This window comes from Artemia sp. Qi Xiang Cuo, chromosome 8, assembly GCF_049724085.1.
Source record: "Artemia sp. Qi Xiang Cuo chromosome 8, ASM4972408v1, whole genome shotgun sequence".
In the NCBI taxonomy this organism is placed as follows: domain Eukaryota; kingdom Metazoa; phylum Arthropoda; class Branchiopoda; order Anostraca; family Artemiidae; genus Artemia; species Artemia sp. Qi Xiang Cuo.
Window position 1 is genome coordinate 34,739,655 of NC_142801.1, and position 18,817 is coordinate 34,758,471.

Sequence of the window (18,817 nt, forward strand, 5' to 3'; positions counted from 1 at the left end):
AAGTTCATTTGAATTTCTTTCATTGAAATGCAAGAGTTGGAATATTTCAGTAGTGTTTGCTCGTGGTTTACCTTACCACACTTACATTCTCTTGATTTTTCAAAGATTATTTTGGATTTCTTTCGTTGAAATGCAAGAGTTGGAATATTTCAGTAGCGTTTTGCCGTGGTTTACTTTGTCAAAGTTACATTTTCTTGATTTTTCAAAGTTCATTTTGGATTTTGTTCGTTGAAATGCAAGAGTTGGAATATTTCAGTAGTGTTTTGTCATGGTTTACTATGTCACAGTTACATTCTCTTGATTTTTCAAAGTTCATTTCTTTCGTTGAAATATGTTTTGTTGTGCTTTACCTTGACACAGTTACATTTTGTTGATTTTTGTTAGGTTAGGTTAGGTTAGGCTAGATCAAGTTAGGTTAGATTAGGTTAAGTTAGGTTAAGTTAGGTTAGGTTCGCCTACGTACGCGCGCGTACCTAGGCTAACCTAACCTAACCTAACTTAACTAGTTCATTTTGAATTTCTTTCGTTGAAATGCAAGAGTTGAAATATTTCAGTAGTGTTTGGTTATGGTTTACCTTGTCACAGTTAAATTTTCTTGATTTTTCAAAGTTCATTTTGAATTTATTTAATTGAAATGCAAGAGTTTGAATATTTCAGTAGTGTTTTTTCATGGTGTACCTTGTCACAGTTACATTCTATTGATTATTCAAAGTTCATTTTGAATTTCATTCATTGAAATGCAAGAGATGGATTATTTCAGTAGTGTTTTGTCGTGGTTTACCTTGTTAAAGTTACATTTTCTTAATTTTTCAAAGTTTATTTGAATTTCTTTAATTGAAATGCAAGAGTTGGAATATTTCAGTAGTGTTTGGTTATGGTTTACCTTGTCATAGTTACATTCTCTTGATTTTTCAAAGTTCCTTTTGGATTTCTTTCATTGAAATGCAAGAGTTAAAATATTTCAATAGTTTTTTCTCTTTTTTTACCTTACCACACTTACATTCTCTTGATTTTTCAAAGATCATTTTGGATTTCTTTCGTTGACATGCAAGAGTTGGAATATTTCAGTAGTGTTTTGCCGTGGTTTACTTTGTCAAAGTTACATTCTCTTAATTTTTCAAAGTTCATTTTGGATTTTGTTCGTTGAAATGCAAGAGTTGGAATATCTCAGTAGTGTTTTGTCATGGTTTACTATGTCACAGTTACATTCTCTTGATTTTTCAAAGTTCATTTCTTTCGTTGAAATATGTTTTGTTTTGCTTTACCTTGACACAGTTACATTTTGTTGATTTTTGTTAGGTTAGGTTAGGTTAGGCTAGATCAAGTTAGGTTAGGTTAGGTTAAGTTAGGTTAGGTTAGGTTAGGTTAGCCTACGTACGCGCCCGTACGTAGGCTAACCGAACCTAACTTAACCTAACTTAACCTAACCTAACCTAACTTGATCTAGCTTAACCTAACCTAACCTAACAAAAATCAAGAAAATGTAACTGTGTCAATGTAAAGCACAACAAAACATATTTCAACTAAAGAAATGAACTTTGAAAAATCAAGAGAATGTAACTGTGACATAGTAAACCATGACAAAACACTACTGAGATATTCCAACTCTTGCATTTCAACGAACAAAATCCAAAATGAACTTTGAAAAATTAAGAGAATGTAACTTTGACAAAGTAAACCACGACAAAACACTACTGAAATATAACAACTCTTGCATTTCAATGAAAGAAATCCAAAATGAACTTTGAAAAATCAAGAGAATGTAAGTGTGACAAGGTAAACCACGACAAAACACTACTGAAATATTCAAACCCTTGCATTTCAAGGAAAGAAATTCAAATGAACTATGAAAAATCATGAAAATGTAACTGTGATAAAGTAAGCCACAACAAAACACTACTGAAATATTCCAACCCTTCCATTTCAAGGAAAGAAATTCAAATGAACTTTGAAAAATCATGAGAATGTAACTGTGACAAAGTAAACCATGAAAAAACACTACTTACATATTCCAACTCTTGCATTTCAACGAAGGAAATTCAATATGAACTTTGAAAAATAAAGATAATGTAACTGTGACATGGTAAACCATGACAAAACACTACTGAAATATTCCAACTCTTGTATTTCACTGAAAGAAATTTAAAATGAACTTTGAAAAATCAATAGAATATAACTGTGACAAGGTAAACCACGACAAAACGCTTCTGAAATATTCCAACTCTTGCATTTCAACTATAGAAATTCAAAATGAACTTTGAAAAATCAAGCGAATCTATCTGAGACAAGGTAAACCACGACAAAACACTACTGAAATATTCCAACTCTTTCATTTTAATGAAATAAAACCGAAATGAACTTTGAAAAATCAAGAGAATGTAACTGTGACAATGTAAACCACCACAAAACACTACTGAAATATTCAAACTCTTGCATTTCAACGAAATAAATTCAAAATGAAATTTGAAAAATCAAGAGAATGTAACTATGACAGGGTAAAACCCGACAAAACACTACTGAAATATTCCGACTCTTGCATTTCAATGAAAGAAATCGAAAATGAACTTTGAAAAATCAAGAGAATGTAACTGTGACAAGGTATACCACGACAAAACACTACTGAAATATTCCAACTCTTGCATTTCAATGAAAGAAATACAATACGAACTTTGAAAAATTAAGAGAATGTAACTGTGACAAGGTAAACCACGAAAAAACACTATTGAAATATTCCAACTCTTACATTTCAATGAAAGAAATTCAAAATGAACTTTGAAAAATCAAGAGAATTTAACTGTGACAAGGTAAACCTCAACAAAACACTACTGAAATATTCCAACTCTTGCATTTAAATGAAAGAAATCGAAAATGAATTTGAAAAATCAAGAGAATGTAACACTGACAAAGTAAACCACGACAAAACGCTTCTGAAATATTCCAACTCTTACATTTCAACGAAAGAAATCCAAATGAACTTTGAAAAATCAAGCGAATTTAACAGTGACCAGGTAAACCACAACGAAACGCTACTGAAATATTCCAACTCTTGCATTTCAACGAAAGAAATTCAAAATGAAATTTGAAAAATCAAGAGAATGTAACTGTGATTACGTAAGCCGCAACAAAACATTACTGAAATATTCCAACCCTTGCATTTCAATGAAATAAATTAAAAATGAACTTTGAAAAAACAAAAGAATGTAACTGTGACAAGGTAAGTCACAACAAACCACTAGTGAAATATTCCAACTCTTGCATTTCAATGAAATAAATTCAAATGAACTTTGAAAAATCAAGAGAATGTAACTGTGACAAGGTAAGTCACAACAAACCACTAGTGAAATATTCCAACTCTTGCATTTCAATGAAAGAAATTCAAATGAACTTTGAAAAATCAAGAGAATGTAACTGTGAAATGGTAGACCACGACAAACCACTAGTGAAATATTACAACTCTTGCATTTCAATTAATTAAATTAAAAATGAACTTTGAAAAATCAAGAGAAAGTAACTGTGACAAGGTAAACCACAACAAAACAATACTGAAATATTCCAACTCTTGCATTTAAATGAAAGAAATTCAAAATGAACTTTGAAAAAACAAGAGAATGTAACTGTGACAAGATGAACCACAACAAAACCCTACTGAAATAATTAAACTCGTGCATTTCAATGAAAGAAATTAAAAATGAACTATGAAAAATCAAGAGAATATAACTGTGACAAAGTAAACCACGACAAAACACTACTGAAATATTCCAACTCTTGCATTTCAACGAAAGAAATTCAAAATGAACATTGAAAAATCAAGAGAATGTAACTGTGACAAAGTAAGCCACAACAAAACACTACTGAAATATTCCAACTCTTGCATTTAAATGAACGAAATTCAAAATAAACTTTGAAAAATCAAGAAAATGTAACTGTGACACGGTAAACCACAACAAAACACTACTGAAATAATCCAACTCTTGCATTTCATCGAAAGAAATTCAAAATGAACTTTGAAAAATCAAGAGAATGTTTCTCTGACAAGGTAAACCACGACAAAACACTATTGAAATAATCCAACTCTTGGATTTCAACGAAATAAATTCAAAATGAACTTTGAAAAATCGAGAGAATGTAACTGTGACAAGGTAAACCACAACAAAACACTATTGAAATATTCAAACTCTTGCATTTCAATGAAAGAAATTCAAAATGAACTTTGAAAAATCGAGAGAATGTAACTGTGACAAGGTAAACCACAACAAAACCCTACTGAAATTTTCCAACTCTTACATTTCAATGAAAGAAATTCAAAATGAACTTTGAAAAATCAAGAGAATGTAACTGTGACAAGGTAAACCACGACATGACACTACTTAAATATTCCAACTCTTGCATTTCAAAGAAAGAAATTCAAAATGAACTTTGAAAAATCAAGAGAATGTAACTATGACAAGGTAAACAACAACAAAACACTACTGAAATATTCCAACTCTTGAATTTAAATGAACAAAATTCAAAATAAACTTTGAAAAATCAAGAGAATGTAACTGTGACACGGTAAAACACGACAAAACACTACTGAAATAATCCAAGTCTTGCATTTCAGCGAAAGAAATTCAAAATGAACTTTGAAAAATCAAGAGAATGTATCTGTGACAAGGTAAACCACGACAAAACACTAGTGGAATAATCCATCTCTTGCATTTCAGCGAAATAAATTCAAAAAAAACTTCGAAAAATAAAGAGAATGTAACTGTGACTAGGTAAGCCGCAACAAGAGACTACTGAAATATTCCAACCCTTGCTTTTCAACGAATGAAAATCAAATGAACTTTGAAAAATCAAGAGAATGTAACTGTGATAAGGTAAACCACGAGAAAACACTACTGAAATATTCTAACTCTTGCATTTCAATGAAAGAAATTCAAAATGAACTTTGAAAAATCAAGAGAATGTAACTATGATATGGTAAACCACGACAAAACACTATTGAAATATTCCAAATCTTGTATTTCAATGAAATAAATTCAAAATGAACTTTGAAAAATCAAGAGAATTTAACTGTGACATGGTAACCCACTATGAAACACTACTGAAATATTCCAACTCTTGCATTTCACTAAATAAAATCAAAATGAACTATGAAAAAAAAGGTGAATGTAACTGTGACAAGGTAAACCACTACAAAACACTACTGAAATATTCCAACTCTTGCATTTAAATGAACGAAATTCAAAATGAACTTTGAAAAATCAAGAAAATGTAACTGTGACATGGTAAACCACGACAAACCACTACTGAAATAATCCAACTCTTGCATTTCAGCGAAAGAAATTCAAAATGAACTTTGAAAAATCAAGAGAATGTATCTGTGACAAGGTGAACCACGACAAAACACTAGTGAAATAATCCAACTTTTGCATTTCAACGAAAGAAATTCAAAATGAACTTTGAAAAATCAAGAGAATGTAACTGTGACTAGGTAAGCCGCAACAAAACACTACTAAAATATTCCAAGCCTTGCATTTCAATGAAAGAAATTCAAATGAACTTTGAAAAATCAAGAGAATGTAACTGTGACAACGTAAACCACGACATAACACTACTGAAAAATTCCAACTCTTGAAATTCAATGAATGAAATTCAAAATGAACTTTGAAAAATCAAGAAAATGTAACTGTGACAAGGTAAACTAAACACTACTGAAATATTCCACATCTTGCATTTCAACGATTGACATTCAAAATGAACTTTTAAAAATTAAGAAAATGAAACTGTGACAAGGTAAACCAAAACCAAACACTACTGAAATATTCCAACTCATGCATTTCAACGAAAGAAATTCAAAATGAAACTAGAAAAATCAATAAAATTGAACTGTGACAATGTAAACCACAACAAAACACTACTGAAACATTCCAACTCTTGCATTTCAACGAAGGAAATTCAAAATGAACTTTGAAAAATCAGACCTTTGGAGGGGGGAGGGGCCGGGGGAGGGGGTCGTTCTGTGTCTCAATGCACAAAAAAAGTATATAAAATGGGGGAGGGAAGGGGAGGGGAGGAGAGGAGGGGAGGAGGAGGTGGGAGGAGGAGGAGGAGGAGGAGGAGGAGGAGGGGATGGGAGGAGGGGAGGGGGAGGGGAGGAGGAGGAGGAGGGAGGAAGATGGAGGGAGAGGGGCCCCTTTGGGGGGTCAGGGGGGGAGGGGCCCTTTGGGCCCCGGGGGGTCCGGGGACCCTTGAGGGCCGGGTGGTCCTTTGGGAGCCCGGGGGACCTTTGAGGACCGGGGGCTTCCTTCGGGGTTGGGGTAGGTGGATTGGAACCCTTTGGGGTTGGGGTAGAGGACCTCACAACACTGTTCAAATGAAACTTGTGTATTATAACGACCACAGAGTTTCACCCTCAAATCCTCTTCCAAAATCTCTTCAAAAATCATCTTTTAAAATGTCTCTTACTGTTTCGCCGAAATAATTCCATAACCTGTCTAAAACAGTTTCGCCCAAATAATCCCTAAACGTAATTTCAGCGTGTTCCTTTTGTTTTTGGCATCTCTGCGCTAATGCATTTCAAATTAATAAGAAACCTGATTCCTGCGCTAAAGCAATTCATCGCTAAGATGTTTCTTGGAGAACTGTTTCCATGGCGTTTGGTTATTAATATCCTTTGGAGTTCGACCAAAAGAGTTGTTTCCGAGGCAAAGACATTAATGACTTGGATCTATTCCTGGAGAAATTTTGACAGTACCTGTCAGACATTATTAAACTTTGCCTGGAAACAATTTGATTAATGACTGACAGCACAGGTGTTCCAAATTCCCAATCGATTACGCAATCAATTTCTCAGAAATCCATCTCCCCTAGGGAGTCTATGCTCATAGATGGTGCCCCGTCAGCATTAAAAATGCTGACAGGACCACGTGGTCCTGTTCAGATCAATAAGGGCCATTCTACTCTCCTCCTTTGTTTGTTTCTTTTTTTTGCTAGTGTGGCGCTAGAACATCATAGAGACACGTTTTAAGGCTTCATTGGAAACGATATTACTATATCTACGTTATTTTTGTAAGTAAAAACCATGATATTAAAAACAAAATACGATTTTTGCAGAAACTGCATCTTCACATACATTATGATAAACACCTGAGTGAAATTTGCATATGAGAATCATGGTCACAGTGGTAACTGCAACCTAGTAAAGAACGAACCACGGCCCATAGTAAGCAACAATTAAAAAATGTATTTAAAAAAAACTGGCTAGTGAAAGAAAATTTTTACTTGTAGCTTACTCGAGAATGGTAATTATTATCTCGATTAGTCTTAATAGTATTAATTAAAAAAAAACAAAGTTTTTCCGAGGGAAGTAAAGAGCGAAGTTGAAACTTAAAAGGGACAAAAATTATTACTTCACAGCCTATTTAATATATATTAATATAATTAGTTCAAATAAACGCACTAATTATGTTTCCCTGTGCTTTTCTGATTATACAAAAATAGCGCTTTACTGAAAACACAAAAGTCAAGTATAAAAAACAGGATTATTGATTCAAGGAGTCAAAAGTGGGTGCGTAGCCTGACAACACTAAACGAATCTATAAAGCTTTTCATAGTCTTACACCATTTGTGACATTAGTAACTTTCGGTATACAATTAAAATTCTCTTAAAAACATAAGCGTAAAACTAAATATTTTTTAATAACCGCGGAGTAATTGAACAGCATACAGAAATATTAGATTTGAGTTTGATTAGGTTTCATTTATTTGTTAATGGTGATTTGTGGTAGTTTTACACTTGGAAGATAAGAAAAACAAACTCGTAGAATTTGACAACGCTTTTGTCCGTAAAAACTTAAACAATTTAGAATATGTTGGTTCCCAAAGCCAACTATCCTTCAAAGGATAGCCAAACCTTCTTAAGCTTTTTGGTGCCATATGTTTTAGCTTAATTTTGATGATTCTAGTCCTATATTTTTTTCTTCTTCAATTTTTTTTTGTTTGGCACCCGTTACTGCCAAAAACTGCAAAAGTTTTATATGAAGGTCTTTTCAACAAAAATAGATTTGCGTTTTTTTTTTCTATGTTTTTAAGATACTTCTGGTGTGTAAATCCCTCTTTTTCCTGTTCCTTAGCACTTTTCAACGAAAAAAAAAATTCAAATAAAAGTGTCAAATTTAGAAACCTTATTTGCCACAGGGGGGGGAGGCTATTTTCCGCGAGGGCATTTCCCAAGGAGGGGGTATTTTCCATGGGGGTTACTTTCCATGGGAGGGTATTTTTCGTGGGGGGGATATTTTCCGGGGGGTTAACCCCCCCCCCTCATTCATTATATTCATTTATGTTATTTTACAGTGTTCATGGCCGTATATTTGGCTTTAAAATACGCTTATTTATCTATCTATCTAATATGCAGAATAATTGCACCAAACACATTTTGCATGGACACTCGCTATACTTTACCCCCCCCCCCCTAATGTGTAAATCTGTAGCCCAAATTTATTTCTAAAAAAAAACGAAGAAACTAACAAAAAAACCGGTGTGTTTTCGAATTTTACACAGCGTAAACTTGAGTGAGTGGCGCATAATCCACAAGTTCCAAAACCCCCTACGGAAATTAAAAAAATAAAACTCAAATAAATCCAATTTGGAAAGGCTTATTTTCCTCGGGGGGTATTTTCCGGGGGGTATTTTCCGCGGGGGGGGGGGGGTATTTCCCGGTAGGGGGTAATCGCCGGTGGAGGGGGTAAACCTCTAGAACCAATTGTATTATGTTGAGTAGTTATACTACTGCAGCGATTACTATTACAACTATACCTAAGGGTATGAAGGTGAAATTTTCAGAGAATATTTCTGAAAATTTATGTTGTACGGATGACAACCTGCCATCCGTATACAGGTGGCAATATTTTAGTATATTACAGGTGGCACATATCAGCAATATTTTAGTAACAGTTTAGTGTGTGAAATTAAAACTTACAAAGCTTGCTGTGGGGGATGTTGAACTAACCAAAAGACAATATTTGCATCATAATGCTACTGCTTCTACTCCTACAACTACTACTACTGCTACTTATATTGTTACTGCTACTGCTACTAAAGCTAAGACTATTACTATTAACTCTACTGCTACTACTATAACTATTGGTGCTACTACTGCTACTAATAAACCTAAGGGTCTTAAGACGAAAATTTTGGGCAATATTGTAACTGTATTGAAATAGATCTAAACACACTATACCCACATCACAGTTCATATATAATCCAGTATGATCATTCTCTATCTCACCCATTATAAAAACCCGGACCGGGGTGCGAGTGCTCCGGAGAACGTTTTTGCAGATATAAACATAGGCGAAGTCAGATTAGCGGGAATGCTGGTTAGTCTGTTTCCGTCTGTTCCCATCAAAGTGCATTGAAACAATCGTAAATAGACTAACCTGCATTCCCGCTAATTCAGAAATAAGTGGGAGGAGCTTTTTGTTCGCAACGAGAACGAAGACCAGAAATGATCTGCGATAAGCTTACTGGTATATTCTGTATACTGTGACCCACATAGTTTGTCAAGAGGACGTATTAACAATGCTTCAGGACCGGCTGATGGTATTAAGTTAAAAAATTTATCGTGGGTTGAAGGGGATGTTGAAAAAAAAGGTGCTATGTGCATACTGCCACTAATGCTACTACTGCTACAACAACTATTGCTACTACACAGGCTAAGGGCATTAAGGTCAAGCTTTCAAGGAATATTTAGGCGGATACTGAACTAAATCCAAACGAACCATGATCATGTAGATTGTCAATAGGGTGACAAAGCAATATCACAATAACAGCTTACACTATTAAGTTAGATCTTTCAGGGTAAGTTGTGACAGATTTTGAACTAGCCAGAAGACACTATGTGTGTACTTTTTATGTTACTTCTACGGTTACTGTAGCTAATGACACTAGGGGCATTAAGTTGAAACGTTTAGGGGGAATTAAACGGGAAAAATATATGCATGCATGTATTAAAAGGGCATATAAGCAACACCAGAGGCAGCGCTGCTGTATCATAGCGAGTAATGTCATTAAAATTTTAAAGATTCTACCTTGATTTGAAATTCAAAGATCTAGTAACCTTTTTAATAGAAAAAAATTATTGGAAGGCAATCAGCCCTCTTCTTTAGCTCATAATTTTCCAAACACTTCCAATCAAAATTTAAGATAGCCATGTTGTTCAGCATAGCTGAAAGGTCTTGTAACTGTATCTCTAGGGCTATTGCGCAGGTCAACCCCCCATAGCTATGCAATTTTCCCCCTATGTTTAAAAAATAAATGTTGCCTTGAGATTAAATAAAAAAGCACTGTGTGTATGCTGATTGCCAATAAGACACCCCAGCAGTAGGCTATCCCAAGAACACTGAGGACATTATATTCAAACTTTGGGGCTGCTTCTATTACTACTTCAGCTCTTAAAATTAAACTAAATCAAAAGAATGTAAGTATATTTAAGCTGTCAAAGAGCATAGGTAGATTTTTCCGAATGGTATCAAGTTTTATTTTTCAGGTCAACTAGAGGAGGTATATAACTGAATTAAACACTGCTATTTGTGTCCAGATCTTTAAAAGGGTGTATGCTGTTAAAAATTGTTGAAAACTTTTACCAGAATACAAATAGCAGGCAAAATTATTTTCTTTCTCCCTGAAAAGACTATGTCAATATAAAACGAACAGAGATTAATTAAGAAATCTTTTTCCAACTCTATTAAACCAAAAACGAGCAAAAACACAATCAAATAATCTACCAAGCGTAAAACTACCACGAATCAGCATCGATAAATAAATGAAATCCAAAACGAACAGAAATTACAATAAATAACCGAGTCAAACTCAAAACGAGCAGAAATTAACATGAGTAGGGCTCAAAACCCCTATGCCTGCTCAAGACCATAACATAATTTGCACTTTACAAAAAATTTAAATGTTTTCACTTTTATAACTTTAATAAATCAAATATCATTAATACTTGGAAGAACAAATATCAGCATTTCTACATTGAACTGACACTGCACATTCATTTGTATTTTTTCTGTAAAGTGCAAATTATGTTCTGGCCTTGGGATGGCATAGGGGTTTTGAGCCCTATTCATGTTAATTTCTGCTCGTTTTGAGTTTCACTCGGTTATTTATTATAATTTCTATTCGTTTTGGGTTTCATTTATGTATCGATGCTGATTTGTGGTAGTTTTACGCTTGGTAGATGATTTGATTTTATTTTTACTCATTTTTGGTTTAATGGAGTTCTTTACTTTTCTTTGAAAACTTATCTTGTGGAAAAAGTTTTTTTTTAATTAATAATGGAAAAGGAGGCATGCTTGATCCTGGTAGTCAGATTACTTCGAAATATTCAGAAACTGTTCTCTGCATCATGAAGATTGTACACATTGTTTGTAGAAAGGGGAGGGGGTGCCCAAAAATGGACCCAACGCCTTTTGCTCCTGTACCTGTTTGACCGTATTTCCCTGTTGTTCCAGATAATTGTGCCTGAACAATCTGTGTTCAAAGCCCATTGTGAAGACGATGTAACTGACATAAAAAAGGATAAAGACTCTTCAGTTTGTAGTTTGTGTAGGCCAATTACTGTTTGTTTAATAATTACCAAACTTTTTGAACCTCCCCCCCTCCCCCGTCCCGCTCATTAATTTGCGTTGGAATTTCGGTAACAATCTATTTGGGCTCAGAAATGCCATTGGAGTCCAAAATATACCTACTAATTTCCTTGATATTGCTGATCGGCACTGTTTGGTTAAGAAAAGTTTGTGTGTGTGTGCCTTAGACATTTTCGAAACCTTAGACTACGTCCTTCATTATCATGCCATTATTGCTCTCCCTCCTGGTGTCAATCTTTTTATTGGTTCTTGCTTATTGCAATGATATATAAATTTTCACGTTAAAACGTGTTCGGATATTCATCTTACCGATCGTATTCTAGTAAAGAAAAGGGTCAAACAAGGTTCGGTTATTCGTCCAGTTGTATTTAATTGCCCTATCCGAACAGCTACTAGAAACATTCCCCCTTTAATGATTGATTGCTCATTGATATCACCCATCTATCTTACGCTGATAATATTGTTTTGCTAGCTAAAGAGTTTGGTTCACTTCAAACTACCATTAATTTTGTCCAGTTTAGTCTTTCAGACATAGGTCTTTCCTCAGAGGCTTCTAAAACCAAATGCAGTCTATTTCTTCCAAACTCCGCAGCAAATGAGTCTCTTCTAGTCGGTTCATCTTCAATCACACGTACGGATACGTTAAGTTATCTGAAACTAAATTGTGTTGCGTCAATGAAGAATATGCGAACTCTTATTATTCGAGCTATCAAGGAATAAGTTTGAGACTTATGGTAGGCTTGACAAATGAAAGGGTAGTTCGATAAGAATTCACAAGGAAGGCTCTACAATGCAATGATTGCGCCCCATATATTTTTCATTGGGCCGGTTTGGAAGTTTTCTACCAAGACTGAATGCCTTATAATTCGTCATTAGTTTTATTAGATGCTGTAAGCTTTTTCTTGGTCATTGCTGTTATTATGCGCATTTAGGTTCCAGAAATAGCATTTCTGCAATATCTTTGAATTACTTGAAAAGATCATCATCTGCTGAAGATTGATCAAAAACATTACTAGTCACTGCAGCACTCGATGTCATCATCAGCTGAGAATTTATGGATTAAGACCGTATTAACTTTGGTATTCCCGTAATACTCTCAAATTTGATCCCTACATTATGAAAACCGTTTTCAAAATAAGGGGGGCTGAAAACTTCCAATTTAGCTTTTAAGCCATGAAAAGTTGATCAATTACATTAGAATTTGTATTTCCTGGCATTTTGACCCTCTTTTTGCGAAAATTGATGTTTTGTGCGACAAAGTGGCAAAAAAACTCCCTTACTGTGAAGCAATCTCTTTTTTTTTCATCATCTTCTGACGGTTTATTTCAAATCTTGGCAATCGCTGCTGCATTCATGGCATTGGCAGCAGACGGTTTATGAATATGCACGGATCTCACCATAGTATTCATGTTATATTATATATTAAAGATAGAGGGGGGATCAAGGCCCCTTGTATAGGGTTTAAGACGTGACGAATCGATTGGCTGTATTAGAATTTCGATTTCCGACATTTTGACCCTTTCTGGGCAAAAACGGAGGTTTTGTGGCTTAAAATGGCAGAGAATGTCACTTTGCTGTGGTTTATCAAGATAATAGGCTCGAAGTCTTTTTTTCATGGTTTTAGACCATGAAAATCGATTAGAAATTTTGGAATGTTCATTTTCTGACATTTTTACACCATTCTGGGCGAAAATTGATGTTCTGTGGCACAAAAATGGGAAGAAACACCACTTTGCTCTGGCACGACCTCTTTTGTTACTTAAAAATGGGGTTAGATATGATGATTTCTTCAAACCTGGGGAGAAAAGATGACCCAGCAGTGCTTCCCATGCAAGTAACGAATAGAGTTTTCGACCATTGTGATTCCAATGATGCGCTTTTCATTTTGATCCAACGCCATTTTCGAGATTTTTCCGCCTCATTTTTGAATTTTCCATTTTTTTTTCGCCATAAACCTTTACTATAAAGATAATCGGAATGACAGTTATTATTTCTAAATAGTTACAATGGCCCGTGGATCGCTCGTTTACCGGATGATTTAGCAAGTACTAAGGGTTGGACACGAAAACGTAAACCATGGATGAAATGCTTATAGATTTCTTCAGTAATAGTAAATCATTTATCATTACTGCAATGTTTTGTCATAGAGTGTCTTAACCTGTATTAATACCTACGATTCTTATAGCAAAAGAGGATTTGATTAAACTATTTCATGATTATCTCTGGACTTCAGGTACATATCTACAGGTGTAAGTAGTCTCTGAAAAACCACTCTAAGATACAATTTTGATTTATACTAAAGAACATAGAAATTAAAACAAATATGGAACTTCCGACTGAAGTCAGCTGCGTAGTATTCAGCTCTTAGAAAATCGATCTGTTGGGAAAATTGATCATCTATGTATGATAAAAGCGTCGATAAAAGCGTTACCAACGTAGATAAAAGCGTAATCAACGTAGATAAAAGTGTTTCCATCCTCAGCGAAACTGCTAATGAAGCCTTTTGCATTAAGATCTATTTGTGAAAAACATAGAACATATCAATTAATATTTGGGGTTGGAAATGTTCCAAGGGTAGGAAGAATGTTAGTTTAATATGATTGCAGAAAGCTGTCCAAAATTTTATAGTCAACTGGTAAATCAGAGACAAAGCACGACCTTTTATTTTAAACCATGATGTCTTTCCCATAATTAATTTCCGATGATTTAGTTTGAGTATCATTTTTTAAAATTAGAAGTACTGTTATTTTTAATCGATTGGCTATTTCAGTTAACCAAGTTTTCTTATTGCCTAAAAAACGTGTCATGTAGAGACGGAAGGTCTCAACGCTCGACGCTGGGCGAGCTTCAGCAGAAGCTTAAAGTTAGGTCATTAATTCGAGGAAAAATGCTGATATGTACTATAAAAGATAGCTGACAGCACTGAGACAAATAAAAGAGACTGAAATGTCTTATCAAAAGAAAACGTATAATCTGAAAAGAGAATGTTCAGATTATGAATATGGCAAAGTGTTCCAATATGTGTATATTTTTGGTATTCCAGGGGAGAGGAGTGGGAGGAGGGGGGGGGGGTTAAAAGTGTTTTTACAATCCTCTTACATGTGGAAAACCTTGTCTTTTTGATTCAGAAAGGTTAATGTCTTTTCTGGTAGTTTGCACACATACCTGCATGATTGCAGTGGAAGGAAAGTAGGAGAGTCACTCCAAGACTGTCCTACAATTTGTTTGAACTACAATTATCCTACACTATTTCTCGATTAGTCCAGTAGGAAAGAGAAATAGCTCGGTTAGTTAATCCAGAACTATTTAAAAGTCAAAACAGAGCAAACAGTGTATTTATAGATATTTTAGAAGTTCTTGTTTTCATACCATTGATGGTAAAGACGGTCTGCAAAAAAACGAGAGTTCACATTTTTCACGTGAAGAGTGTTTACTGATGCATATTTATTTGCTGTTAGACTGTTGACACTTTTTTCTCCCTCAGGACTTGACACATTGAAGTTGTAGACGTTGAGGATCGGTTGAGATCTCTTTCAACCGGAAGTTGAAAGAAAAGTCCCATTTTAAAGCAAAGAAGAGTTAAAACCAGATTAATATTCCAATTTCTGCCATTAAGTGCCGCAAAACGAAAATTTTAGTCCAAAAATGTCAATTTGCTATAATCAAAAAACTATTTATATAGCCTCCCAGTTTCGGCTGACATACTGTTGCGTGTCGCTTATTTGTTCCTATGTAGTCGTACAAATGAATGTTATTATTAACCATTTATGCAGTAAAATTGACTGTTCCTACGTACTGAAGCATTGTAATGAAAAGTTGTGATATTTTTCAAAGGAAAGTAAAGAGATATATTATAACTTAAAAAGAACAAAGAAATAGCCTTCGAACCCTGATCTCGCAGCTTCTTGCCTTGAAGAAAAAATTTTTGTTCAATGTTTGGAAGGATTGTGACATTCCATTGACTAGTGCTGTGAATCTTGTTCGTCTTTTAAAAAGAGAAATTTTTCCAAGGTTCTTACTCTTCATCGTAGAAACCTAGTAAATAACAATTCGGCACGCGCTAAGAATGATAAAAATCTTCTTTTTAGAAATATTTCTCGCAAAGATAGGTCTCCAAGATCTTTATCTGCTGCTGACATTCATGATGAGGAATGGTATACCTAGTATGAATCCGAAATTGCTACTCCTGATCAGCACCTTGAACTCTTTTATGAAGCTGAGTTAGATCATTTCCTTGCTACCAGCCCCAATAAAGAATTTGTTGTTAGCGCAGCATCGATTGAAGATGTCATTAGACATTTAAAGCCTAAATCATCCATTGGTATTGACCACATCAGTTCTTTACATTTGAAATTTGGTGGGGAGGCATTAGTCCAACATTTGGCACTTTTAATGCAGATGATTTTTACACAGCGAATCGTACCCTCTTCTTTCTGCATTGGAGACCTTATCCCAATTCCCAAAAAAGAAAAAGCGGATCCAGAATGTACATCATTTCGACCTATAACGATGTCGACCCCTTTTGCAAGGTCTTCGAGCTCCTTTTCTGATCTGAACTTGAAGAGACGTGTTACACCCCAACTCACCAGTCGGGTTCAAGCGGGGAATAGGTTGTGATGACGCTCTCAAAGTTGTAGCTAATGCACTAATTGATCTCGAATCCTCAGGAGAATGTCTTGTTCTCGCTAGTCATGATATCACACGTGCCATTGATTCCCTCATCCATCCAGTTATACTCCTCAAAGCGGCCAAACGTGGACTGAATTCCTCGGTCATTCACTGTCTTCGAGATATGTACTCTCGACTTTGTGTTCGGTTAAAAATAACTACCTCCGGATAAAAATATGCCCCCTGTTGCCCGTGGGAAATTCATTTCAGTCTTGAAAGGTGCACGCCAAGGAGCAGTATCATCTCCCAATCTTTTCAATAATTGTGTTTTGGATGCTCAAGACCAGTGCCCCACATCTCTGATTCTATCTTCACTGAATCTCAATTCTAGTATAATTTCTGTCAGTCTAAGTTTTAATTATTCGTAACTTTTATTGATATTTTTTTTTTTGTTATTGTTACAGAAGACATTGATGAACTGTTTTCCTATCAGTTACCCAAACCTGTAAAAATATTGCCAGAATCCCCGGCACCTAGCATAACTTGCTCTAGATCGGGAAACGAAAGAAGAAGTGAAACAAGCGATGAATGGATGGACTTCAGTGATGTCGAGACAGATGAAGGAGTTTCAAGTGACCTAGGCTCGAACCAAAAAGGAAAATTGTAAGTGTACACTATTTCTATTTTATATTCTTTGACGTTCATGCTGCCCGAAACGCAGATAATCCATAAAACTAAATACCTCGACTAGTGGTTCCCAATCTGATTTTGGGCCATGCCCCATCAAGGCGACTCTAAGATCCCGATGACCCCTCATAATTTGTAAATTTTGTTATTCAATATTTTACTTGTATTCACCTGAAGGAAGCTTAAAAGGCCATTAACTTGGTATCTGTTTTTGGGTCGTCCTCTAGGCTTTTGTCATATTAACGGAAAATATTGTCTGATCACAACACTTTTTATAGGTTCCGCTGCAACTGAAACCTTGCGTAAGTAAACACCTTGTTAATGAACCCTCGTGCATCTTACCCCAGGTGCAACTGAACCTCCGTGTTACTGTGTCGTGTTGCTGAGCCCCCATTCAACTGAACCCTCATGCAGTACAAGCCCGTTTAACTGAACTCCTTTTTAACATCAATCCCCGTTTAACTTAACTTTTGTGCAACTTAGCCCTCATGCAGCTCAACTCCCGTTTAATTGAGCACTCGTGCAACTGAACCCTTTAAAACTCAACCCTCTTGCAACTCAACCCCAGTTCAAATCCACCCTCACTCAACTCAAAATCCCTGCAACTCAACCACATTCAGCTGAACCCTCATTCAACTCAACCTCCGTGTAATCCAATCCTTGTACAAATCAACCCCGTTTGTTTCAACTCTCATTCTACTCACCTTCTCAGCAATACAACCCTCATTTAACTCAATTCCCATTCAACTCAATTTCCGTTTAACCCAAATTTGTCTGACTCAACCCCATTCAAATCAACCATAATCAGCTCAGACCTCCTCAAATCAATAAAATAACAACATAATGTGATTCAGCCCGTTTTGTCGGAATAGACAAAAACTGACTCGAATGAAAGGGTCTTTATTTCTTGGTCAATTCTTATATGTCTCTTCTTTTATTCCGGTTCGATTTAAAACTATTCCCCCGTCTAAAAAACAACAAATTTCCTTCTGTCCTATATACTTGAAAGTTAGCAGAACTTTTCAGGCCGAGGACCCGAACACACTTGAAGGTCATGGTTGCAGCAAAATCTTTACCCTAGTACGGAGAAAGCTCATAGTGGCCAAAGTTTTAAAGACGTCGAAAAATACAATCTCATAAGAAAAACTTGCCTTTTTCGGTGAAACACTATTGGGGGACAATTATTTGTCCCCACAAACAATTTTTTGGTGGAGGACTACTATTTGTTTTTTTCTTCTAGTTTTGTTGTACACTGAGATTCTCTTGGCCCAACGATTTAAATATATAGCTTTTGAACTGACCAAAGAAAACTTTTGGCCTTTTTTGGCTCCATTTTGAAGGTATTGTGTTCCAAAACTAGTTTTGTTTTATATATACTGTATTAGATTCTTCATCGTCGAGGACTTGCGACTGCAAGTTTCAAACAGATTAGGAAAGACGAGGTGTTTGGAACGTTTCCGAGCCCTCTAACACCCCTCTCTTCAACCAAAATGCATGATCCTATTAGCCGAGGTTACGACCCTTGAAAGTTCGAAGCCATTCATAACGAAAGTTTTTTACCCTTTTGGCACCCTGTTTCCGGAGTGAATATACCCTAGAATTAAATATTTCTTCATTAGGTCTCTCTCTTTTTTTATTTGGTATCCCTTTGGCAAAGAGACTTACTGCTGTATATTTCAGAATGATCAAGAACATTCTGTTTTTTGGCCCACTTCCAGGCATCCTAGCACCCTACTCCTTCCCTACTCCTTCCTAACAAAAGATTTGGTCCAATTAGGTGAAGAACGATTCTTAGAAGTGTTAAGACAATTGGAATTTTTTTTAATATTTTTGGACCCTATTTTTCCAGGGGATATAAGCTCTAAAATAAAATTGTCTTTTGTCTCTTG

General features: G+C 35.3%; 1 protein-coding gene across 1 annotated transcript in view; it reads left to right on the plus strand.

The window, feature by feature from the left end:
- Positions 1–18,817, plus strand: part of LOC148949351 (uncharacterized) — a 157,279-nt gene that overhangs the window by 17,866 nt on the left and 120,596 nt on the right. Inside the window, exon 3 of the mRNA XM_089092681.1 lies at positions 16,706–16,904. Within this exon, the coding sequence (XP_088948807.1) occupies positions 16,706–16,904 (199 nt within the window). The remainder of the gene's footprint in view (positions 1–16,705; positions 16,905–18,817) is intronic.